The sequence below is a fragment of the Mustela putorius genome, unplaced genomic scaffold (genome assembly GCF_011764305.1).
Source record: "Mustela putorius furo isolate JIRA1106 unplaced genomic scaffold, ASM1176430v1.1 tig00003834_pilon_pilon_pilon, whole genome shotgun sequence".
NCBI lineage: Eukaryota > Metazoa > Chordata > Mammalia > Carnivora > Mustelidae > Mustela > Mustela putorius.
The window spans coordinates 81094201-81121105 of record NW_025421987.1 but is presented as its reverse complement, the minus strand read 5'-3'; the positions used below and the strand labels follow the sequence as shown (position 1 = coordinate 81121105).

At 44.0% G+C, this 26905-nt stretch overlaps 1 protein-coding gene and 1 non-coding gene across 2 annotated transcripts in view; one reads left to right on the top strand and one right to left on the bottom strand.

Moving 5' to 3' along the window:
- Positions 1-26434, bottom strand: part of USP13 (ubiquitin specific peptidase 13) — a 112766-nt gene extending 86332 nt beyond the window's left edge. The window contains exons 1-2 of the mRNA XM_004756638.2: positions 26127-26434; positions 1524-1649 (exon numbers count right to left, since the gene is read on the bottom strand). Of these exons, the coding sequence (XP_004756695.1) occupies positions 1524-1649; positions 26127-26294 (294 nt within the window). The 5' untranslated portion in view covers positions 26295-26434. The remainder of the gene's footprint in view (positions 1-1523; positions 1650-26126) is intronic.
- Positions 5040-5215, top strand: LOC123394653. Its single transcript, XR_006609404.1, has one exon. It is a non-coding gene; the product is annotated as a small nucleolar RNA SNORA81 (small nucleolar RNA).
- Positions 26435-26905: the final 471 nt, after the last annotated feature.

Here is a 26905-nt window from a genome sequence, read left to right as displayed (position 1 = left end):
ACTTCATACAAATACAATAAACTATAGGTGGATTAAAGTCCAAAAAACGTCAAAACACACATATGCTCATGCAAACACACGTGCACTTCAAAAACAAAACTATTTTAAAAAGTATCATTATGACCTTGAGTTGAGAAACAACTTCATAGATAAGATACAAAAGGCACAATTCATAAGGGAAACGTTTAATAAATCTAACATCAAATTCAAAACTTCTATAAACAATAACTCATAAATGAAACAAAAAGTGAAGCTACAGACCATAAGGAAAAAATATCAGAGAAGAGAAAACCAGGATGGCCAGTAGACATATATGAAGATGTTTGACCCTTGAGGAAGGAAATGCCAAATATTTACATGCTACTTTGCACCATTAGATTGACAAATGATATTTGTCTGACCAAGTGTTTGTGATGATGTGAGAAAACAGTAATTGGTAATCAGTGCAGATAGGAGTATAAATTGGGGTAACCACACTGGGGTTTTTGGCAGTACCTCGCCAAAACGAACATAAGCACACCCACACGTCAGCATTACCACTTCCAAATGGTTGCATCATTTGTAGAAGCAAAAATAAAAAGGGGGGGGTGGACAGTCTAAATGTTCTTCTGTAGGACAGCAGGATAATAAATGACAAGGCACTCATAAGAGGGAATAACAAACAAACCATAAAATGAATTAAGTATGTTCTGACGCACTGGAACATGAACAGCTTTCAAGAACAATCTGAAAAGGGAACGCTCTACACAGAATTATATGCAACAGCATGATAGTCTTTATCTACACCCTAAAAACACGTAAAGTCCTTCCACATATTGTTCATGACTATCCGTACATAAATAAAATATAACGATGTACACAGGAATGAGAACAAATTTGCAGCCATGGTTACTACTCGGGAGGGAATCAAAAGGGACTTGAGCTTTCAGGAAAGCACTTTCTCTTGCTCAAAAGAAATATATAATAGGGACGCCTGGGTGGCTCAGTTGGTTGGACGACTGCCTTCCGCTCAGGTCATGATCCTGGATTCCCGGGATCGAGTCCCGCATCGGGCTCCCAGCTCCATGGGGAGTCTGCTTCTCTCTCTGACCTTCTCCTCACTCATGCTCTCTCTCACTGTCTCTCTCTCAAATAAATAAATAAAATATTAAAAAAAAAAAGAAATATATAATAAATAAGAAGTCTGAAGCCAAAATATGCAAAATTTTTTTTATTTCTGATTTGGAGATTTCTGAAATTATTTTGTGTACTTGTCTGTATTTTTTACTTAATTTTTTTTTTCCTTCACTTGACTCATGTCTGGTTAACACTAATGAGAAATTCAGAGGAAGAGAAAATTAAACTGGGTAAGGTAGAGTTTGGGGGAAAATCTATGAATTTCTGCCAAGGGTCATGCTCCTGTTTCCCATCACCAAAGGGCATCAGAAATCACGTGGGCAGAGAAAACCCTCCAGGTGATAATGAACCGCACGACGACGTTCCGGGGAAGATACCAAGGCCAGTTCTCCCAGCGTGTGTCTCACCTCTCGCACGTGTCTTTTCAGGTGCATGTATACACTCTGTCCAGTTTTTCGAAAATGTCTTTCGACATGTTCCCTTCCAAAGGCCAAAAATGTATTCATGCATACATAGAGTCCACCTTCAGAGTTCTAGGAGAAAGAGACAGGCGACAAAATTAACCAAAGATACCTTGTCAAGTCGTTTAGATACGAGATAGGTAAAGGGAAGAAGGGCGAACGGTGAAGACAAGACCCAGCAAAAGGCCACCTGGCCGTCGCAGTCCTCTGCGATGACCCTCCACCCACAGCAGGAGTTCCTGTCCCAACCCTGAGTTCCAGGTGCTCCCGGACAGTTGCGCACAGTCTCCCCCTCAGGAGAGCCTCAGAGGCCCCGGGAAATAAACATGCTTGTCTGACTCTCCAAACTGGTGTAAAGGACAATAAGGGAAGAAGCAGCTTGGCAACTGATCCAACTACCAGCAGAGCCATCATTCTTCTTCACTGATCAAGGCAAGTCTCCAGGAACAGAAAGTTCTATACTCTTTTAGCAGGACAATTCGATTCAAAGATATTCTTCCCTTCCGTCGGTGACACATGATATTTGATGGTACCATTCATAAACTAGGACGATTTAATAAGCCAATAATAACTTAATGAGTAAATTATAAAGGATGGAGTCCTATCATAATCCTAGCTACGTATTTTTGCATGCTATTGTGTGTCTGGTACTTCTCATACATTATTTCAGAGTCTGACAATATTATCATTTCCATTTTACAGTTTAAAAAACTAAGGGTAAATAAGTTACTTGCCCAAGTTCACAAGGCTTGAAAGTGTCAGTTAAACTAAAGCCGTTTCTCTTTTTATCCTTCTAGGCCACATTTCAAATATTATTTAATTACAGACATCCTGGCACAATGAACAGTCAAGGATATTGTTCACATTTTTTTTAAAAAGATTTTATTTATTTATTTGACAGAAATCACAAGCAGGCAGAGAGGCAGAGAGAGAGAGCAGGAAGCAGGCTCTCTGCTGAGCAGAGAGCCAGATGCGGGGCTCGATCCCAGAACTCTGGGATCATGACCTGAGCCAAAGGCAGAGGCTTTAACCCGCTGAGCCACCCAGGTGCCCCATATTGTTCACATTTTAGATGCTTGAGTTTCTATCCCAATTTCACCTCTCCTCTTTTTCTCACTTCATTTAATATGCTTCTGTGTAAATTTTGCCTATAAAATTAACCATCCTTGGGACACCTGGCTGGCTCAGTTGGTTGAGCATGTGACTCTTGGTTTCAACTGGTCATAATCTCTGGGTCGTGAGAGAGAGCCCCACATTGGACTCTGGGCTCAGCGCAGAGTCTACATGAGGTTCTCCCCTCTGCCCCTCCCTTTCCCCCCCTTCATTTAAACAAATAAATAAATACTATAAAATCAGCCATCCTTTCCTCGATGAAAGTAGATTTTTATTAAGCACTTGTCAGTCTCACTTAACCAAATAATTTTTTAAAACAATTTTTTAAAAATCTATCAGAATTACCAACAAATACCTATCAAAATTCCTTACATTATATTCAGTAGAACACAAATTCAATATCAAAACAGACACTGATGTTCCTACAAATATATGAAAAATAATTTTTAAGTTCCAATAATTCAAGATTGCATCTTTTTTTAATTTCTAATAAAATTCTCCAACACTGTATCTATGGTTAATAAGCCAGATATAAATGAGTTTTATCATAATGAAGATATTATAGCAGCATTAGTTCAGATACGTGCCTATTATTGGAACAAATAAATTGCATGAGGGAAGAAAATGAAAAAAGTATAGAGATAACAAAGAAAAAGGTAAAATAGTCTCAATTTGTTGATAACCTTATAGTCTATATGGAAAATCCTTAAAAATCTACAAACTACTAACTAGTAAATCTAATCAATGAATTTAGCCAGGGTCTTGGAATATAAGTTTATAGGCAAAAATCAATTTCAATTTTATACTCTGGCAACAAACATCTCGCAAGTGAAATTTTTAAAACTTGACTATAAAATAGCATTCAGAAAAGACAAAGTTATTTAGCTTGTGCTTCTGGATAACTTTTTCTCTTTGATGAGATCATTTGAATAAAACTAGAAAGTTTCTCAACTAGAGGCAACATATTATATTCACTTGATCAATAGATTAAATCCTTTCAGAAGTTTTCAACAGACATGCTTTTTGTATAGTCATAACCCTTAAAAAACTTGTCATCATTATAATGGTCAGTTATTCATTAAGCCCATTAAATTGAGCACCACATATTGTGATTTTGAAAAATAACATTTCCATTCTCTTCCAACAAAATGTAATTCAGTCAAAAATGTAATTTAGTCAAAAAGAATTCAAACCAAAAGATATACCGGGGAAAATATGAGATTTGGAACCAGGGTCCAAATGACTAATATGACCTAAAGGTTGTCATTCAGTCTCTGAGCCTCAGTATTTTCCTTCATAAGCATGTCTGCAGCAATAATTCCCATCTGACAGGTTTCATTAAGTTCAAAGGGGGACATACATTCCATGCTGTAAAGCATTACATAAACAAGAGCAATTATTTATTATGAGCTACAGTTTGTGTGCCACATGTATCTCCTATTATCTCAATTATTGTATAATTGGGGGAAATAAGCAGAAGGAAGAAAACAGTGAGTCTGACAGCCACACTGGCTGGAGGCAAAAAATCACTAATCTATCAGAAAAAAATATATTAAGCAACTACTAGGTGAACCAAGGAATTAGCCAGTGGAAGATGAAAAATGTTCAAGTACAGCATTTTTCTGGAGAAAAATACAGAATAGCTATAAATGCAAGAGTTTATAAAGTAATCTCTAAAACAGTCATAGAGTCTTTGCTAATTTCATTGCCAAGAGTTTTTGACTTATTAGGGCAATTGATAAAAAATTTAATATAACCCTAAACATTCATTCGCAATTTCTGGAGTCACCTGATATTGTCAAAACGTCTATAACCTGAGAGGAAAATGCGTTAGCCCCACACAGGGAAGGATTCTATGACAAACATCCTGGGGTCTCCTCCATCCCACACACCATGTCCACCAGCAACTCTGAGATGGAGGTGCTACCATAGGATGTGTCAGCGGTGCTAAAACTTCAGGACACACTGAAACACAGATCCCTTCGAAAGCTACCCTATAAAGAACAAACGCTTCTGTCTAATGATCCATGCTTTCTTCCCTCTTCCCAACTCTTAATGTCTACGTATTGGTCCTATAAGACTCTTTCGTGTCCAAAGGCAGTATTCCATGCCATGTGCTTTGAACAGCTTCTTCCACAAGTGATGACAAGACCATGCTGACAAGTCTCTCTCTCCCAATTCCTTTGGTTGCTAGCCTTGGATCAGAGCTGAGCCAACTTTGGGTTTTCAAACCCACTATCTCCTGCTCTATTTAACCAGCCACACCCCCACTAAGATTAGTGTCCCGGGAAATACCGTAAAGCACTTGCCTTTCCGTGTCCAAAAGTGCAGCCACGAAATCGGACAGAACTTTATTTGTAGAAGTACTGGGCTAAAATTGCGGAAACTAGATCACATCTTGGGTTTTGTAATGATGCTAGCAAAGTACATACAAGAAGAACAGGAACTGCACTAGAGTGTAAAGACTAGGGTGAGCCTCTCTCTTAATGCCCAGTATCTTTGTCTTAAGGTAGGATGCACTACATTTTTAGAAAAAAATAAAATTAGGGGGCGCCTGAGTGGCTCAGTAGTTTGAGCATCCAACTCTTGATACAGCTCAGGTCATGATCTCAGGTCCTGAAATCAAGCCCCATGTCAAGCTCGGGGAGTTCAGTTCAGAGTCTGGCTTGAGATTCTCTCTCTCCTTTTCTCTCTGCCCCTCCCCCACCCTCACCACACTTTCTCTCTTCCTCTCTAAAAAAATAAAGAAATTTAAAGAAAGAAATCATGCAGGTTAGAAAACTACCAACTGACAGTGAAACACAACTCAAAGAATAAGAGCATAAATACAAAATAATGCTTTTCTCCAGTGATAATAGTAGAGCACTTTATTAAATTAAAACAGGTTACAAATGAAATTATTGCAAGATATTTTATTTATTTATTTGCAGAGTAGTTTTTTTCCCAGGACTCTGAGATCATGAAAAGGCAGCGGCCCAACCCACTAGATTTTTTTTTTCATATCCATAAAGATTCCAAAAATATATTCATTCTACGTTAACTGCTTAATATATGTCAAACCACAAGAAGCAGAAAAATGGGGGGAAATCACTGATACAAAGTTAATGGGAGAGTTAGCCATCAGTATACAATAAAATTAACCTCAATCCACATCTTATGCCAAACACTGGAATAAAGTCCAGAGAGCTCCAAGAGATACGCATTTAAAAAACTAAAAAAGAAGAGAAGGGCATATCTATCCCACTTATGAAGGGGAAAATCATTTCTGGCCAAGAAAATATAGGATACAGAGATGATATGGTTGAGTATAAAAATGTAAACACTAATGAACAAGTTTTACACCACAGGGGGGAGAAAAAAATGAAACAAATAGAAAACCAATCATAACACAATGAGGAAATATGTAAAGTACAATGAAGAAAAGTTCATATCCAAATTATGTAAAAATTGATAAAATTACAAGATGTCAGCATTCAGATTCAACTTGGTAAGTTTTTAAGTTTGTTTAGTTTTAATTGTGAGAAAATATTACAATCAAATCATCACATTCTCACTACCTCCTGAAGTAATAAGCATATTAAAACAATCTCAAGGCAAGTGTAAGATTACTAAACTAGCAAAAAGTATTGAAATTACAAGGCCTGAAGCCACAGAGAAAACCTGTATATATACTCTCACAATATAAATTGGCTTCATCTTTCTAGAGATCAATACAACTACGACCCTTTAACACAGTAGTTCTCCTTTGAGTACAAGACTGTAGGAACCCAGAAGAAAGAGGGAAAAAATCTAATGTGCACGAAAATATTCACAGATGCACTATTTACAAGAGGAAAAAAACTCCCAAACAGAGGAGCTAAGAACTTGTGGCACAACAAAATATTATAATGTTATTTTTCTTGTTTTTCTTTTTTTCAAGATTTTCTTAAATTCAAGTTAGTTCACATACAGTGTAGTATCAGTTTCAGGCGTAGAATTTAGTGATTCATCAGTTGCATATAACAGCCCATGCTCATTACATCATGTGCCCTCCTTAATGTCCATCACCTGATCATCCCTCCCCCACTAACCACCTCTGCTCGCCAACCCTCATTTTGTTTCCTATGGTTAAGAGACTCTTATGGTGTGTCTACCTCTCTGTTTTCATCTTATTTAAATTTTTTCCCTCCCTTTCCCTATGATCCTCTGTTTTGCTTCTTAAATTTCATGTATGAGTAAGATCACATAATTGTCTTTCTCTGATTGACTTACTTCGCATAGTATAATACCCTCCAGTTCCAGCCACATCATTGCAAATGGCAAGATTTCATTCTTCTTTTTCATGGCTGAGTAAATATTACGAATTGAATGTCGTGTATATAGGATGTAGTATAGAACTGTATATAACATGCACAGAAAAATAAAGCTCATGGAAAAAACACATGCTGATGACAAGGAGGAAAGGGAACAGAGGAAGGGAAGTCTGTGCACTGACCAAGACCTGAAATGAAGCTGGAATGTCATCAGTGGTTTTATATTTAAGTTCTTCACCGTGGGGCTCACAGCCTTATCTCCCTTTACCTTTGTGCTGTGTCCAAAGAAGTGTTTGTCAAACTACTATCATGAAAGACCAGATTATTTTGTGTTGTGTTTCATTTTGGTTCTACTCATTAAGGAAAGGCACGTGACTCCACTGCACATGACTAGTCCCGGCTCCAGTCAGATGTGAACTTACTCCCACGTGTAAGTCCCACAAAACCCAAATGGGTTTATATGTTGTTCAAACAAACTAATCTGCTGCCCACACACTTGGATGTGGCTACAATGTCAAGCTGCCATAGAAATTTCTAAATGCTTACTCTCAATATTTGTACTTATCTCTTGGAACCAGTCAGCTGACCACACCTGAGTAGCACTGGTCTAGAGCTACTTGGTTGCCATGTCGACTCCCCATTCTTAGAACTGCTCAGGACAGGACAGTTCTAAGAATGCCTCATGGTCAAGAAAGCGTCGCTCCGAGGACCTTCAGAGATGTTGGGTCAGGCCCCAAACCTTCAGAGCAGCTGACACCAAAACCAGCTACATACACCAAAGCCTCCAAGACTGTACAAGCTCCCAGATCCCACGCCTGTCCACTTGTCCACCTGCCTGTGCCCATGACCAAGTCCCGTGTCCCCTGGCTCATCACCCTGTGCTGCTGGTTCTGAACCCCAAATCTACTTTTGTATTTCGTGACGGTTAACATCTCAGTCATTGAAATCTATGGCTGTGAGAAACCCAGGCTTTGTTGGTTTGAGGCCACCGGGTTCAGATCCTGAATCACACATTCGATCCTGGAGGGCAGGGAAATCACGTCATGTTCATTATTTAATTCCAACAACAGTACCTGGTACAGAGCAGAACTGAAGAAACATTTATGGACTGAGTGGTAAAGCTTGTGTGGCCCTTTGTCATTCAGTCACAGAGTTTAGACCCTCTCTGGAACTGATGTCCAGTGCCCTTCTGATCTGTATTAAGACCCTTTAGACCACGGCTCCATTTCAAGTCTTGGCCAAAACTAAAAAATGAGGATCACCAAAAGAAAACTGATGGCCATGCCTAGGAAAACAGCCTCTGGCATCTGCAGGAACACTAGTTTTTCAGGTTTGTTCAGCTAAAGCCAGGCTCTCAGCAGCTTAGACACTTGAACCCCGTGACCCCAGCTCCCCTACTTTCTGTGACCAAGTCAGCTTCACTGGGTCTTCAGGACAGTGGCTGCCATGTCCACATCCCGTCTCACCTTAGACCCTATCTGGCTTCTACTTGCAGGGGTCATCCAGGCAAGGACAGCCAGTGTGCGCGTCTCCGCATGCTCTTAGCTAAATAAGATTCTAGTGATCATTTTCATGATGCACTAAACAGAAACTTGACCAACATGTAAGACTTGATTAAGAAACCTGAAATCACAAAAAGCCAAGAAATACTATGCAGGGCTTCCCTAAAACTCTATAATGATCCCCTATGACAATTTCTCCCACCCCACAATCAAACCATGAGAGAAAAGCAACGTTGGAAGCTCATGTGTTGCTTAAACCCAGTCTTCAAAGCATTTTGATATAAATATGATATACACACAGCCTTTCATTTATTACTTTACATTGAATGGCCTACATACTATTCAGAAGTAACATCAAGAACAAAGACAACTTTTTTTACACCGCTGCCTTTTAAAAGAACATTAAAACTAAGGCGAAGATAAAGGTCAAGGTTACATGTTTTCAGAATAGCAAGTGAACAGTCATTTTAAATAAAAATACACCACATTGTCAATCAGTAGGTGTTCAGAGAACTTTGTTTACGATGGTGTGTTCTTGGAGACCGGCCTCCGCTGGAAGACAGGAAGGGAGAGCGAGCCCGTGTGAGCAGTGCACTCAGGAAACAGAGTCGCTGCGTAACACTTGTTTTTATAACCACAGAACAGTGTGGAAAACAAGCGGTCATTGCCACAAAGAGAAACATGATGTAGGTAGATGGAGTCACAACAAATCCATGTCCAGGACAAATTACATACTAACACCCAGGAAGGCGGTGACTCACACACTCATGCAAAAGGGAGATGAAAAGGACAAGAACACAGTATTTTCTAGAACACTGATTAAAAAAAAAAAAAGGAAGGGCGCCTGGGTGGCTCAGTGGGTTAAGCCTCTGCCTTCGGCTCAGGTCATGATCTCAGGGTTCTGGGATCGAGGCCCGCATCGGGCTCTCTGCTCAGCAGGGAGCCTGCTTCCCTCTCTCTCTCTCTGCCTGCCTCTCCATCTACTTGTGATTTCTCTCTGTCAAATAAATAAATAAAAATCTTAAAAAAAAAAAAAAAGGAAGAAAAAGAAATGAACTGAATTAACTACTTGTAAGTGTGAAAGTAAATCACCTGAATGCTCAAGAACAGATTTCTTTAGTAATTTACACATCCGTGAACTGTAACACCCTTCAGCCATTGAAGATTGATTTGTAATGCATAGTTGCATAGTTACTGATAGGGAAAGCTCTGCAAGGTATTTCTGAGTGAAAAAAGCAGGTAGCAAAACAGCAGGTGTGACATTACAAAATACACAACATACCGAGCCTGCACGGCGTGGGACATCATCTCTGCATGCAGACATCACGCGAGATGGTTTTCTTCATGTTGTCTTTCACATTTTCTGATTTTTCTTCAGGAAAATTGATTCATTTTTTAATAGTAAAAAATAATTGAATGTTTCTTACTGAATGTGTGTAGAACTAATTATATGTATGCGAAATTGAACTAGAGAGTTGTCCAAATGTTCCCTTTTCTTAACCCAAACTTTCTTTAGGCTTTCACAGCCAACCTCATAGCTCTAAGAGGCTGTATATTCTTGTTACTTACAGTAATTAAGATTACCTGAAATAATTATCTCAAATGTGTAGCTCAGGAAATTTGGGAACACACAAGTAAAAAGAGGAGATGAAGAGTGTAATCTCAGGGAAACAGATGAGAAAGTGATGACAAGAGAGAAATGATACAAAGTCAGGTCACTGTACCCCAGCCCAGGTAGATGACATCCGTGTTCACAAAAGGAGATTGAGAGATCATCTGTGTGAAGTGGGAAAAGCTATGAAGAAGAATGAGGCTATGAAAAGCTAGGAAGGAGAATGATGTCTTCTCTGGGGATTTAGAGAAGTTGGTGGTGTGGGGGGCAGGAGGAGTTGATTCAGCAGAGGGAGAGAAAGACAAGCACGGTTGGTGCTGTGATGACCTTTACATCTTACTACAAGATCACTCTGGCTACTGGAGGGAACTGTAGGGTGGGAGCCAAGAGAATATATGGTCACGAAGCTATTATGCAGTCTAGACCCATGCAACCACTGGCTGCACGAAAACATTTAGCTCTAAATTAATTTAAATTAGTTAAATTAGAAATTCGGCTTCTCAAATACAATGTACCCATGGCAAGTGCTCAATAATCACATGTGGCTATGGGTGACTACACTACAGATGCAGAACAATTCCATCACCACAGAAAGTTCTTTAAGACAACCCTTGTCTAAACAAGGCAAGATGGTGGCTCAGCCTGGGAGAGGTGGCAAGAAGTCAGGGAAGGGGAAACTTTGACAGATGCAGGTTACAATTTTAAGATAGAACCCCTGAGCTAAAAGGTTGATTAAGGGGAGCCTGGTGGCTCAGTCGATTTAAGTGTCTGCCTTTGGTTCAGGTCACGATCCCGGGATCCTTGGATGGAGCCCCACCTCGGGCTTCCTGCTCAGCAGGGAGCCTGTGTCTCCCTCTCCCTCTGCCTGCCATTCTGCCTACTTGTGCTCTCTTTCTTTCTCTGTCAAATAAATAAATAAAAACTTAAAAAAAAAAAAGATGGATTAGGCACAGGGGTGTGTGGAAAAGGACAGAATCAAGGGCAACTCCTCGTTAGACTGCTAAGATTACCCACCTCTCTCTGCTCAACTCTTGCTTTCATTAAGCAACCACCTGCCTATTAATTCTGCCTCCCAGGTACTTCCACATCTGAATGGAACCTATAAATATTCCAATGACCAGAGGACAGATCCCCAGTACAGTCTGGTTTCTAGAGCCAAACAAAGTGACAAGGGTTTTTTAAAGCAAAAATGAAGCACAGGCACATGGGAAGTCAGGGGGCAGTAAGAAAGTAAAACAAGGTTCCAGATCAAGGGGGGCAATCATGCAGTCCACAGAAAGGGGAAATGGGATGAGCAAAAAGCACTATCAAAAAATGGGCTGGACAGCAAGGAAACACTCAAACAGCTCACCAGTAGAACAAAACTTCCAGAATACAATATTTGCAAAATCCAGAAACCTTGCCTCCAACAGCAAATCCACTGAAACAAAATTATCTATATAAACTAAGTAGAAAAAACAAAAGGCATATTATCCCAGAAGAGTGAATGTAGGCCCCTCTGCTAGACATCAATAAATCATGCTTGTGGCCATAAAGTGTTAAGAAAAAATAGATGTGTTGATGCAGTAATGATTCTTCCAGTTTGCTCCAAGTTTGCCAGTTTCCTCTCTGCGGAGGACTCCCACATACGACTTAGAGCTGCACAGCCAACCCAGACAGCTAAGGGCAGACTCCAAACAGCTACGTTTTGACACACTATAAATTTACTGTTCCACCAACCCGTCATTTAGGAACCTTTTTCCTAAGGATAAAACCACATCCTTGTTCTGGGTATTTGAAGCAGTGAGGATGCTGTCACCCAAACAGCTGGGGAAGGATTTTGGCAAAAGGCATGAAGAGCGGCTACCATAAGGTTCACAGGGCAAAAATGCAAAATAAATCCCATCGGAGTGAGGACACTGAGGTGAGCACCTTCGGCAGGGCCAGACTGAAGCTGCAATCCACATAAGCAGTTCCCAGTTTACATATAAATAGAATGAGAAACCACCTTGTCAAAGGTAAAAACATTTTACAGTCATTTCTTCTCATTTATTAAAAAAAAAAAAAAAAGATCGTTTTCTTCAGGATGCATTTCCCTGACAAACTATATTAAACATGAGGGTTAGGTTTCCAAGCTAACCTGAAAAACGCCCATCACCACAAGCTGGGTTTGAATATGAATAACAGCCCTGAACAGAGCCCCCCTCCCCCAAGGAGACCAGCAAAAACTGCTGCCCGAAGTTCTACTGCAGGGCAGAGCCTCATACAGAATTGCCCAGGACAGGCAGTCTCTCCTGGGCAACCCCAAGACACTACAAATCCCATTTCACATTCTTCTCAGAAGGATCCCCCCACTTGGGGCTCCTGGGTGGCTTGGTTGTTAGGCATCTGCCTTCAGCTCAGGTCATGATTCCGGGGTCCTGGGATAGAGCCCCGCATCCCTTTCCCATTCCCCCTGCTTATGTTCTCTCACTCTCTCTCTCTCATCAAATAAACAAATAAATAAAATCTTTAAAAAAAAAAAAAAGGATTCCCTCCCCCACCCCACCCCACCCCCTGCCAACTAAATCCCATTAAAGAGATGGCTGGCATTAAGTAGTTTTAATGGGAAGCCATGATTATAACAACCTGCCGGGTAGGTTACTACAGAGGGAAAAGCCAAGGCTCAGAGAAATTCAGTGAAATTGCGATACCTGTTGAAGTCTTACCCCTACTAAGTAGCAACCGGGTAGGGTGAGGGGCCGGAACCCAGGCCAGTCTGGCCCTCCACACCCTGCCTGGTGTACCTGAGAAGCACATGTTGCTTTGATGGCAGGAGCCAGGTGGGCAGCTATGGGCCACCATGGAGGTTTGGGGAACAGAGCAGTTTCTTCCTTTCTACTAAGGTTGTTTCATTCCAGGAAAGCAGAAGAGGAAGGCAAGGGAGAGCACGCCACACAAGAAGCTTGTGGCAGGGGCTCTGTCAGGATCTCCTGAACGGGAGGAGAGAGGCTCCAGCAGGACCGACCAGCTCCACTTCACAAACTCCAAAGGACAGCTGGAGTCCCTGGGAGGTGGCTGCCCCAGGCGGACATGGTCATGTCCCCAGATCCCACCCAGCCTCAACAACCGATGCCAATCATAGGCTGGATCTGTCAGTGAGCCTGCTCTCCTGGTGCAGGCCTAGAGACAGAGTACATATATCGGCTGGGGCTCCTTCCAAAGCTTCTGACTGAGACTCAATGAGAGAACATGCCCAAAGGCGCACGTCCAAAGGAGCAAATCAGCAGCTGGACTTAAAGGACACAATATGTGAATTACTTTCACCCTTGTCCCCTCCCACTCCTCTCTCCTCCTGGCCAGTCAATCCACGGATCCCACTAATAGTCCCCCAAGCCTATTTCTAAGATCTGCTGGGGACAGAGACATCTGTGTCCAGGTCACCACTTTGAACAATACCTAAAGAATTAACCAGGGCCAAGAAAGTGACACGTGGTTGGATTAGAAGAAAGTCTTCATAATTGCATCTCACAAGAGCCATCAGCCTCTGGGCCAATCGCCCAGGTACTCAATATGGGGCAGATTTACTCTAGAGTGATTTCATTTCAAACAACAGTCAAGTCTGCATGCATTCCATCTGTAACTACTTGTGCAACATGATCATCTGTTCAAATTTCTAATTCCTGGAGGAAATACTGCCCCAACTCCTCTCTGGGTTTCTCTACACAGCACTTGCCCACCTAATTTGATAGTTCGACCCTCACTGATGCCCTTGATGCACTCCATCTGCCCGGCTACAAACCCTGAAATCCCCTTTAGCATCTCCCACTCCTTCATCCGCTGCATATTTGGTCATTAAGTTACTGTGTATCTTTTTTTTTTTTAAGATTTTATTTATTTATTTGACAGACAGAGATTACAAGTAGACAGGCAGGCAGAGAGAGAGAGGAAGGGAAGCAGGATCCCTGCTGAGCAGACAGCACGATGCGGGGGCTTGATCCCAGGACCATGGAATCATGACCTGAGCCGAAGGCAGAGGCTTTAACCCACTGAGCCTCCCAGGCGCCCCATCCTTAGTTTTCCTAAAACATGGTTTATCATGTCATTTTGCTGCCTATATATTTTCAAAGCACCATTCAGGCTTTCCTAACATAGCACCTCAAATCAGTTTACCAAGTTGATCCAACTTTCCTTGCCAGTGTTGTCACTTAGCTCCTAACCTCTGCTTGCATTCCCTTTGGCCCAAGGGACGTTGTGTTCTATATGCTCCATGCTTTCAGCCTCCATGCATTGGCATATGCTTTTCCCTTGGCCTGGGATGCCTTCTCCCAACCCCCTACTTCTCCAGGGAAAACCTGGCTGATCCTTAAAAACCAGCTCAGATGTTCTCTGTAAAGCTGTCACCACTCCCCCATCCCGAAGCTGAGTTAGACACTAATTTTCCTGTCCTCACAAAGCACTTTGTACAACTCTGTCATGGTTGGGATACTGATTGCTGAGGACATGGAACAGTTGGGGTCTTGTGCACTTGTGCTAGTAAGGCTGCCTCTTTTCTGTTTTTCTATCTTTTTTATTTTTATATTTTTTAAAGTAGGCTCCATGCCCAGCATGCAGCCCAACAGGGGACTTGAACTCCCTGTGAGATTGAGACCTGAGCTGAGATCAGGAGTTGGACTTTTAACTGACTGAGCCACCCGGCATCCCTGTTTTTTCAAAATCATGAACATTTATTTTGGAATAAAAAATGTTATTAAAAATAACCAATGCCATATTTTTATTTTGTCATGTTATAATCTAAAAAATCATAAACTTGACCCTTGACAAGCTAGGGAGAGGTGTCTTGGGTCCTTGCTCGGTGTTTTTTGTGTTGTGACTCTGGGCGCCGGAGAGATCTTGGTGGGCATGATCACACAAGGTGCCCCTTGGGGAGATGACAAGAGGGCTGGTCTCTGTGGAGGTAGCCTGGGCCTCTGGGCTGCCGCTCATGTTCAGTATTATGGGCAGTCAGCCCAGGACTCCTCTTGTCCCCAAGCACAGGGAAGATGGGAACAAGAGCACCTATTTTTAGGGCTGGAACAGCAGGTCAATGCAATAATGACAAGAATGTAATGAATCTGAACATGCCTCCAGACTAGAGGTGGTGCTTGAGGTGCACAACAGTATGTGTGCTTCCTCTGAGGAGATTAAAAATAAAATGATTTGTTTTGTGTTAATTAGGAAGTATTCACACTTACTTAGAGCCTACCAGGTACCCAGCACTGCCCTGGGAGGGTTTGAGTATTTAGGAGGGAAACAGAGGACCACAGTAAAGAAGAGTATGACGTGGATGTTTCTAGCATAGTATGGAGTATGAGCACCAATTTTGAGTGTGTACTAGGAGTCAAACACGGTACTGGGTACTTTTATATATATTATCTCAGTAATAGTAAGCAGTAGTAATTGTCACCTTGTTTTACAAAAGAGGAAACTGAGAGTCAGGGAGGTTGGCTCAGGGACTTGTTCAAAGACTGGTGCATGGCACAGATGGGACTTGAGCCCTGAGATGTCATGGCGTTAGACCCTGAAGCACTTACAGAGTATTATATTCTAAACAGTGTTGCACTTACATGTATGAATGGAGATTTCAGATATAGGAATAATCAATAAAATCTAGAAAAGTTAGTGGTCTGGATACCTGGATGGGATCCGAAAAGTGGCATCTTGGGGTAGGAAGGGACAGAGACCCGGAGGTGGCACCAAGGTTGGCACGTACGTGAGGAAGAGAGATTACTCAGGCAACTGAAAAGTGAGGCTGGATCCTCTGCGGGTTATAAAGGTCAGCCTTGGTAAGGTTAGACCTATGGGCTGGCGAGTCAGGAGCCAGGGAACAGTTTGAGGACAGTGGTTATTTGCTGTGGCTGTCCTGGAAGGAGAATGAGGACTAAGGTTGGGAGGTGGGAGAACTTGAATAGGAATAAGGCTAGGGCTCTTGAAATATTGAGGGAGGTGCTTTCACGAGGGTGACGACAGTGGGGATAGAGACAGCATAGTGGTGGGACTAAACTCAGTAGACATTTTGATGAAAGATACACAGCGGGGCGCCTGGGTGGCTCAGTGGGTTAAAGCCTTTGCCTTCAGCTCAGGGCAGGGTCCTGGGATCCCAGGGTCCTGGGATCGAGCCCCGCATCGGGCTCTCTGCTCAGCAGGGATCCTGCTTCCCTTCCTCTCTCTCTCTGCCTGCCTGTCTACTTGTAATCTCTGTCAAATAAATAAATTAAATCTTTAAAAAAAAAAAAAAAAGATACACAGCAACTTAATGACTAAATATGCAGCGGATGAAGGAGTGGGAAATGCTAAAGGGGATTTCAGGGTTTGTAGCCGGGCAGATGGAGTGCATCATCCTGGGATGGAGCCCTGCATCGGGCTCTCTGCTCAGCAGGGAACCTGCTTCCCTCTCTCTCTCTGTCTACCTCTCTGCCTACTTGTGATCTGTCTCTCTGTCAAATAAATAAATAAAATCTTTAAAAAAAAAAAAAAGAAAGAAAGAAAGAAAGAAAAAGAAAAACTAAGGACGCAGTGTGACAGACTGAAGGAGGGCAAGGTGGTCAGTTAAGAAAATTCTTGTGCAATAGGCCAAGCAAGAAATGATGTCAGCTTGAGCCTGGGCTGTGGGTAAGGAGAGAGGAGGCTACCCTGGAACCTGGTTTCTAGTCGGATGTGATATAAAAGAGAGGGAAAGCTTTTGGCTTTCGGCTCGGAGGCGGCAAATGTGTGACTCTCTTAGGTGGTCCTGAATCCGGGCGCATCCGACACCAGCAGCCTCCACCATGCCGCCTAAGTTCAAACTCACCGGTGGTGAAGGCAGAGCCACGTCTGCCCTAGCCCCATAGATCGGCCTGCTGGGTGTATCTCCAAAAAACGTTGGTGATGACATCACCAAGGTAACCAGTGATTGGAAGATCTAAAGATTACAGTGAAACGGCCCATTCAGAACAGACAAGCCCAGACTGAAGGGGTACCTTCTGCCTGTGTCCTGATTATCAAAGCCCTCAAGGAACCACCAAGAGACAGCAAGAAACAGAAAAACACTGAGCACAGTGGAAGTATCACTTTTGATGAGATTGTCAGTATTGGCCAACAGATGCAGCACCAATCTGTAGCCAGAGAACTCTCTGGAACCATTAAAGAGATCATGGGGATTGCCCAATCTGTTGGCTGCCAAGTTGATGGTTGCCACCCTCATGACATTATCGATGACATCAACAGTGGAATGCTGTGGAATGTCCAGCTAATTAACTACAAAGGAAAATATTTCAAAAAAGGATCATTTGACCAAAATGTAAATAATTAAATAAAAGATGGGGCACCTGTGTGGCTCAGTTGGTTAAGCATATGCCTTTGGCTCAGGTCATGGTTCTAGGGCCCTGGGATTGAGTCCCATATTGGGCTCTCCATTCGGTGGGGAACCTGCTTCTCCCCCCCCCCTCTGCCTGCCACTCTGCCTACTTGTGCTCTCTCTGTCAAATAAATAAATAAAATATTTTTAAAAAGAAAAGAGGGGTGCCTGGGTGGTTCAGTGGGTTAAAGCCTCTGCCTTCAGCTCTGGTCATGATCCCAGGGTCCTGGGACTGAGCCCCACATCGGGCTCTCTGCTCACTGGGGAGCCTGCTTCCCCCCCTCTCTCTGCCTGCCTCTCTGCCTACTTGTGATCTCTGTCTGTCAAATAAATAAATACAAAAAAAAATCTTAAAAAAAAAAAAAGAAGAAGAAGAAGAAAAGAAAAGAGAGGGAGATACACGCATCTACACAGCAGCGTTATTCACAATAGGCAAAAACGGAGTCAAGCCAAGTGTCCATAAGCAGATGAATGGATAAACGAGAGGTGGTCTACACATATTATGGAATGTTACTCAGCTTTAAAAGGGAAGGAAATTCTGACACATACTACAACATGGACAAAACTTGAAAACATGGTAAGTGAAATAAGCCCATCACAAAAAGGTAGCTACTATATGGGCTTGCTTACATAAGGTACCTAGAGCAAATTCATAGCGACAGACAACAGAATGGTGGTTGCCAGGGGCTGGGAGGCTGGTGGGCTGGGGAGATACTGGTTAAGGGAGACAGAAGATCGGTTTTGCAAGATGAAGACCTCCAGAGACCTATGGAGGTGATGGTCATGCAACAACATGAATGTCCTTTAATGCTACCAAACAGTACGCTTAAACATGGTTAAGATGATTAAATTTATGTTATGAGCAATTCATACAATTTTTTTTTAAAGTAAGAGAGGGATAGGGAGTCAGAGTTGATAATTTTGTACATCTCCCAGCCTGTAGCCCTAAATGAAGGGCAGCACCTTTAACTGTGCTCCAATCCACAGCAAGAACAATGCAGGGGAGTGAAAACAGAATTCAGAGCTGTGCAGATGTCCGGGCTCAATACAACTGAGGACACAATCTTTCCCGAAATGCTCCCTGACAGGACAAGCATTGTCTCTTACATTCCTAGACTCTAAAAATGATACAACTTGAAAGATAATTAATGTCAGCCAAAAAGAAACAGGAAGTGACTTCTTGATTATTCATTTGGAAAAGCGGGATTCCAGTGTATGTGGGGCAGGTTACACAAATACGTCAATTTCACTCCTTTCTGAAACACAAAGAAAAGAACAGTAAAGACATTATGTTTTTAAAAAACATCAACCTGAGCCACAAAATCTGGAAACCAGACTGCAGATGGAGAAGCAGTAAAAGACTAAGATGACAAAAAGGAACCCTAGCTAGGCCTGCAGCAGAAAAAACCAAGATCTGATCTGATGTCTGCCCCAGAACTTCCAAGAGACTCCAGAATTAGTAGCCCTAGGTAACTCCGCAAGCTGGGATGAGACCAAGGGCTGAAGAGCAATGCAGGGCAGTGAAAAGAGAATTCGCTTTCAAGAAGGAAGGTTTGAAAACCCATCTAGGTAGCAACCAGAGTCCAAATCCTTCCTGCACTTACAGTGGACTCTCCCACATGAGCAAACCACTGGAGATTTATTACCTAGAGCAGGTAAAAACATGGGACTCAGGTATGTGGGACAATGAGCTCAGTTAGGGACAGAGGTTCCATTCTAAATACATGGAGACTTAGAGGTGTGTGTGTAATGCATGTGTATCAGTCCAGATGTGAATCAAAAATGCCAACCATTATAGGTTTTTCAGGCAAGAAGGGATTTAATACAGGGAATTAGAGGGTACATACTCATGGTTAGAGCTGTGAAAGCCGAGTGCAGAGAAATCACCACTCATGTTCAGGAAATCTACGCATACAAGCATCGTAAGATACTGCATAGATGATCCCGGTTCCCCCATGGCTGAGGTGGCCTTGAGTCCCAGAAGGATACTCTGAAGCTGACAGGAAAATCCCGTATCTGCCACCGGCTACTGCTACAGTAACAATGTGGCTTCTCTTTCTGAAATTCTCACTGGCAGAATAGAAATCCGAATCCTTCTGTTTGGGAGGCCTCAGTGGCTCAGTAGGTTAAGCATCTACCCTCAGCTCAGGTCATGATCCCAGAGTCCTGGGATTGAGTACCGCATGGAGCTCCCTGCTCAGTGGAAGTCTGCTTTTCCCTTTCCCTCTGCTCCTCCCCCCTTGTGGCTCTCTTTCTCTCTCCTCTCTCAAACAAATAAATAAAAATCTTTCAAAGAAAAAAAAGCATGCTTGGGTGGCTCAGTAGTTTAACTGACTGCCTTCGGCTCAGGTCATGATCCTGGAGTCCCAGGATCGACTCCCGCATCAGGCTCCCTTCTCAACAGGGAGTTTGCTTCTCCCCTTGACGCTCCCCAATCTCATGCTCTCTCTCTCAAATAAATAAATAAAATCTTAAAAAAAAAAGAAAAGAAAAAGAATCCTTCTGTCAAAAGATTCAGGCAACTATAGCATCCAGGTTCCCAGCCCCTACAACATGCAGCATAGGAGAGGGCCTAACAAAACAGGGATAAGATTAAGAACCAAAAAAAAAAAAAAGATTAAGAACCAGAAGACCATATCCAGCCATATCCAATATCCAGATGCCAAGACCACCCTCCTCCTCTCCTCCCACTGTGTTACCCGCTCCCCCAGTATTGGCCGATAGACCTTCACCTTCCAGGCAGAAGACAAAGGTCTCTTAACTAGTCGCCAAAGGGAAAAAATCAGGATGCTAAAATTTAAGGTTCTCGAGCAAACAGCCCAGCCAGATCACCTTCCAGTGAAGTTCACAAGTCAACAGAATACGGAACTCCCACCTCCAAAAAGCCCAATGATTCCCAGCAAAGTAACTGCAGTTTTTTTTCAAATGTCTCAAATTCTCTAAACTTTAATTTGCTTCAAAAAGAATGTACATGAGGGGCGCCTGGGTGGCTCAGTGGGTTAAAGCCTCTGCCTTCGGCTCGGGTCATGATCCCAGGGTCCTGGGATGGAGCCCTGCATCAGGCTCTCTGCTCAGCAGGGAGCCTGCTTCCTCCTCTCTCTGACTGTCTCTCTGCCTACTTGTAATCTCTGTCTGTCAAATAAATAAATAAAAATCTTAAAAAAAAAAAAAAAAAAAAGAATGTACATGAGGGGTGCCTGGGTGGCTCAGTGAGTTAAAGCCTCTGCCTTCAGCTCAAGTCATGATCCCAGAGTCCTGGGATCTAACTCCACAGCGGGCTCTCTGCTCAGCAGGGAGCCTGCTTCCTCCTCTCTCTCTGCCTGCTTCTCTGTGATCTCCGTCTGTCAAATAAATAAATAAAATCTTGAAAAAAAAAAAAAAAGAATGTACATGAGACATATGACACCGATAGCTGAGCTAAGATTAACAACCAATTATTCAATCACCACAAATGTGAAACTGTGAACCCAGAAAGGCCACAGTGCTGGAGGGATGTGTCACTAGAGTAACTGGTTGCGCCCACACTGTAGAACTCTCGAACCCTGGTTTTCAAAGTATGACCTGGAAACCTCGTGCACCCAAGTCCCTTGGAGTCATCTGCGAGGCAAAAACTATTTTCATAACATGAACTTATCTGCCTTTTCCACTCCTGCTCTCTCCTGAGCAGACAGAGGCATTTTTAGGAGACTGTATGACATCTGGGTGACACCACCACTCTAACAGCTAACAGAATGGAAGTTGCTTTAAATTTTTTTCAGTCTTCATTTCTAACGGGGTAAATATCAATAGACAGAAACCACAAAATAGCTCTCTGGCATCCTTGAAACTATGTAAGAGTATATAGGGGCCAAAAATCTTGAGATTCATTGCTATAAAACATTTCAGTTAGTTGCTTTTGGAAAGGAACTTTTAATATGTGAAACTAATTAGAATGAGTTTAAGTTTATATCTTCAAAGGGAAAAGAAATAGGAAATGTTTTACTATCTTAAATCTGTTGATCCCTTAGGAGGAAGATTTTTCCATATAGACCCCCAAATTAAATTATTTTTCCCCTACAAATAAGCACAAAGATGCAAGTCTCACTTCTGGAAGGTAGCATGCACACCGCTACAGTAGGGAGCCCCTAACAGGAGCTGCTCCTACAAGTAAATAATCTCAAAGCCTTTCCCAGTGGCTATGTAAACCAGCCAGTACCATGAGGCCCCAGCTCCCCAGAGTTTTACAAAGGAATGTGTCCTTTGGGATTGCCAAGGGATCTCAAGAGCTTCAGAGAACAGGAAACAAGCTCGTTTTTACAAAATCATGCTGATGCTGCAAGGGAAGGAGAGGTGTGAGGGACCTCTCAGGCCACCTTTTTGGTGTGTACAGCTGCTTGTCATAGCAGGTGTGGCCAGATGTCCGTGGCTCACTGCACTGGGATCTCTCTCTTCTCAGCAGCTGCTGCTTGTGGAAAGGCTTCTCAGGAATCCCCTCTGGCACAAATACAAACCTGGAAGAGGGCATTTCATCCCTGGAGCACCCCTGACCACCAGACCAGTGGATAAATACTCTCCTCTCCATGTCCCAGGTGGAGGATATCAAGGCCCATCCAACAGTTCCCCAGAGGTCCCTGGCCTGACTGAGCACCAGTGGTCCACCATGGCAGCCGGCTCAGTAACTCACTCTTGAATTGGCTTTCCTTCCTCCCCTTTGTCACTATTCCCTTGGATGTTCTTCCTTTTATATTCCCTGGGATACCTTTCCAAAATAAAGCGCCCATGGTAAGTCCTTGTCTCAGTCTTTCAGTTGACCCCAGCTAAGAGAAGGAGTAAGATAAGCTCTTCACCTCCAACCAGGTGGGAAAGGGGCATGGTCAGCACAAGAATGGCCCAGCTCCTCCCTGATCCTAAAACTTGGTAGAAGGCTTCACATCTAGCAGATGTTTTAAAATGACTAGTTAAGTAAAAAGAGAATGAAATCATGGCCAGCTGTGGAAGAGAGACTACAACTTATTCCTGTGTTGTATGACAGACTCTAATGTGGATTTCAGAGAAAAAATGAAGTCTCAAGCCGAAGATGATCAAGACAGGAGGGTGTTTCTGGAAAAGGAGATGAATCTTTGCTACTGGAAACCCAGAGACTGACCTTCCTGGAGCTGGCAACCTAGAAGGTGAGGGGATGTGGGAGGGCAGAGTATGTTCAGATGAGCGAGGGGTTCAACAACCAAGGGATGAGTAGATTTTACATTGTGGGCCATGAAGCCTGGTGAGAAAAAGTATGGACCAATGTTTCCACTTAACCACACCAAACTTTCTACATACCCCTGACAATCAAACACTTGGGCTTGACTCTTTATCTCTTTCTTTTCTTCCTAGAGTGATTATGATTTGTCCAGGCATACTTTACATATTAATTTATTTATTCCACAAAACAACCTTATGAGATAGGTTCTATTATTACCCCCACTTCACAGATGGAGAACCTGGAACATAGAGAAGCTACACAGGTTGGAGACAGAACTGGGGCTGAACCCCACCAGTCTGGCTCTTTCTCATACTTTGTCCCCCACAGTCAATAAACTCACCACATCCCACATGAAAAGCCCACATGATTCCTTTCACACTGTTTCCCATATGTTGTATCCTTAGCATTTTTGGAACCTATAACCACAGGTAATTCATACATTTCCTAGGCATTAGTTGGGTTCCTGGTATATATATGTATCAGATGTTGGGCCATCTGCAGGGGATAAAGATGCAAAAGACTCACTCTCCAGGAAGGTCCCATTACATACCTTGCAAGATGAGCCATGTCATGGAGAGGTGAACCTACAGGTCAAGGTGGGAATGTGGGCCTGGGCTGAAATTGGGATGAATTGGTAGGCAAAAAGCACAAATTCTCACTCATCCCAAAAGTGTCACTGAGAATCTGCCCTGTGCTAAGCCCTAGAAGGTAGGAAGGAAGGAGAGGGACACTGAAATGAGTTACTACACAGTCCCACTCAATCCTCATACTCACACAGGGAAGGAAGAGCAAAGCTGGTCACACCAGGCCTTAGACACGATCTGTAATAAAAAAATGATCAATTCCGTCTCCCTCTAACACCACTTTAAGTCACATAACTTACAGTAGTCTTCCATAACTGACCATATTAAATCAAGTTCCTGTTTTAGGTATTCAAGGCTCTAATCTACTCTCCACTTGGTTATGACCTCACTACTCATTAAATCAATTTTTTTCTTCCCAGTACATTACAAGTAAATAAGAAAATATTCACATTTTATGTGTTTGTCCACATGTGATTTACCTTTCTAGATGTTGGACTTATTTCTTTTTTTTTTTTTTATTTTTTATTTATTTATTTGAGACAGAGACAGTGAGAGAGAGCATGAGCGAGGAGAAGGTCAGAGAGAGAAGCAGACTCCCCATGGAGCTGGGAGCCTGATGCGGGACTCGATCCCAGGAATCCAGGATCATGACCTGAGCGGAAGGCAGTCGTCCAACCAACTGAGCCACCCAGGCGTCCCTGGACTTATTTCTATCCGTCTTTATCTATGGCCGTTTTCAAAAGTATCCAATAGTTTTTTTTTTTTTTTTTTCCCCACTCACATGGCTTTGGTCGTTCCTCTACCACAGTTCCATGGCACCTGTAAACTAAAGTCTCTGGGGTGTTTGGCACCATTGGATTTTACTCTTGCATGGTTCTTACAGCCATGTGTGTATGAGCTGGCACATAGTAGGTGCTCAAGAACCTGTATCTGATTCATGATGAAGTGTTAAGTACCATAGGGAAAGATCTCCCACGATCACACACTGTGCTTTAATATAACTTGTTATAAAACCTTCTTTCTCTTTCTCCTCATAGATAATGAAATACACTGATTCATCGGCCTTGTAAATAAGCCCAGTCTCCCGAAGGAACTACTGCGATATGAATGAAATCATCATTTTATGCTGGACATGATGCTTCTAGAATAGTGTTTGGCACACCATTAACTCCCAGTAACTATTTGTGGAAGTGAATTAAAATAATCAGCTTTATTTCACACCTACCACATATTTTATAAAACAGTAAAGATTTCCAATAACAAAGTTGGTGATGAATTTGAAGAGCAGCCCTGATCAAACATAGAAAAAGTAGTTTCACCCACTCCACACATTGTACTATTCTAAAAGACTAGGCCACTTTCTTTCTCCTGTTTCCTGGACTTCCCAATCTATGACTTGCTTAAGTTAGTTAAGACCATCAGTCCTCTCCTAAGGGTGGATCCTGCCCATCACTGGATGCAAAATCTGAAAATGGCATTTTCAAATACTCTGTGGAGAATACAATTCAGTGACACTCCTGACAGTCACTTTAAGTAGTGTGATCATAATATACTAAGTATATAAATACAACCATCTCATTCCACTTAGACCTTTTGAAAGAAAGTAAGTAATCAAAAAAGTTAAATTTTTATCCCCCAAATGATCCGGAATTAACATAAAAGAAAAGCCAAATATCGGAGGGAGGATACAAATTCTGGGACTCTAGTATATAACGAACAAAAACGCTTTGAAATCAGTCAATATCAATCTAGCAGACAATGAATTTGGAAAATTTGTCTCTCGTTTGGGCTTTTTTTCCCCCCTCCAACAATACTCTACATAAATGTGAGTAAAATGTGACAGACTATTGTTTGAAACCTGCCTCAGTCCCTCTAATCCATGCACCTCCCGGTTGCATTGAGATCTGCCGGGTGACACATGAGATCTAAAGTGGGTGGATAAAAATAACCTGGTCCTCAAAAAGACATGATAAACGCCAGACAGCTGAGTCACTTTGAAGCCCATCTGACTCTGGAAAGGGACATTCACCCTCCTTTTCCTTGTCGCACATATACATGCCACCTGGTGAAAAACACCACCAACCGCCCGGGGTGGAAGGCGGTGATCTGTCGTAACTTCCCCCCTCCGGTCTCAGGTCACAACCCGGGGCTAAACTTTTAATAATTTATACTAACGCATTTCAGCCCAGGCGATGCACATAGAGCAGTAAGGGGAACGATGGAAAGAAACCGTAGTAATCCAGCAGACCCCCTATTTGCAGCCCCGCTGGAGGGACCCGAAGGTTTCTTCTGACAGTCTAACGGGAAGAACAGGAGTGGGGAGCAATGGAAAGTGGAGGAAGAAAAGCCCAGCGAGGACATCAGAATTGCCCAGGAGTGGGAGTCCCCGGGCAAAGCAAACGGTCCCAGAAAAAGAAGGGCTGTGTGTGTCGGGGGCGGGGGGGTGGGGATCGATGCGGTCCACCCAGCCGCCCTCCGCTCTCGCCCCCAGGGAGGACGCAAACCATCCGCAACGCGCGGCTGAGCTCGGGGAGCTCTTCCATTGGATCTGTCTTTCAAACGGTGGCGGGGCTGGGGCCGGGCAGCTGGGACCTGGGGCCCTGTCAGCCTGGGAAGGCTGGCGGAGCAAACCCCGCGGCGCCCCGGTCTTCAGCTGCAGCAGCCTCGGGGAAAGCAGCGCCCCGCACGCAGGAGGCGCTCCCAAGCCTCTGCCGAACTGCAGCGCCCCGGAGCCAACTCCGCCGCCGGGGGAGGAGGTCCCGGGCTGCCACTGCGCATCTTCTCCCCCGGCTTCACGTGCCGCCCAGTGCCGCGGCTCGCGGCCGCCACAGGCCGCGGGCACCGCGACCCTCCCCCGAGGCGCCGCGAACGCCGCCGAGCCTCACTTACGGGGGAGTCGTACGAGAAGGCGCACTCGTTCTTGTACACCCTGTCCCCCGACCTGGGCACGCGGATCGTGGGCATGTGAGGCACCAGCAGCTCGCCGATGTCTCCTGCAGCCATCTTCCTGCTGCCGCTGCCGCCCGGCATGCCGAACAGGGCGCCCCGGCGCTGCATGGCCGCGGCGTGCACCCGAGCGGAGCCGAGCCGGGTCGGGCCGGAGCGCTGGGTCTGCCCGCAGCGGGCGGCGGCGGCGGAGGCGGGCTGCGCGGGCGACGCGAGCCGAGCCGGGGCTGGCGGGCGGAGAGGGCCGCGGGGCGGGAACGGGCACCGGGGGCCTGGGGCGGGCGGGCGGGCGGGGGTGTGGGGGACGCTGCTATTTTTAATCCAATGGCGAATCGCCGGCCCAGCTGCAGCGTCAGGCGGGGCGCTGGGGAGCACCAGCCGCAGCGCGCCGGGGAGGGGGCGCTGGAGAGGGGCCCTGCGCCGGGATCCGGCTCGGCGGGGGGCGCGGGGGGCGGCGAACGAGCCCCCCCACCCCCGGCATGGGAGCTGGCAGCGAGCTGGGTGCTCCCCTAGCCCCCGACGGCGGGCTGCGGTGGGGCACCCCCACGGTGTTTTCGACCCTAGATCGATAGGTTGCGAAAGGGCAACTCCGAGGCAGCTAACACAAAGAGCAGGATTTGGGGGTTTAAAAACCGCTTGATTTTAAAACAACTGCAGATAAAAGCGGGGACTTCCCCAGCCTGGGTAGGGGTGGGACTCGATGTGCAAATCTGGATTGCACA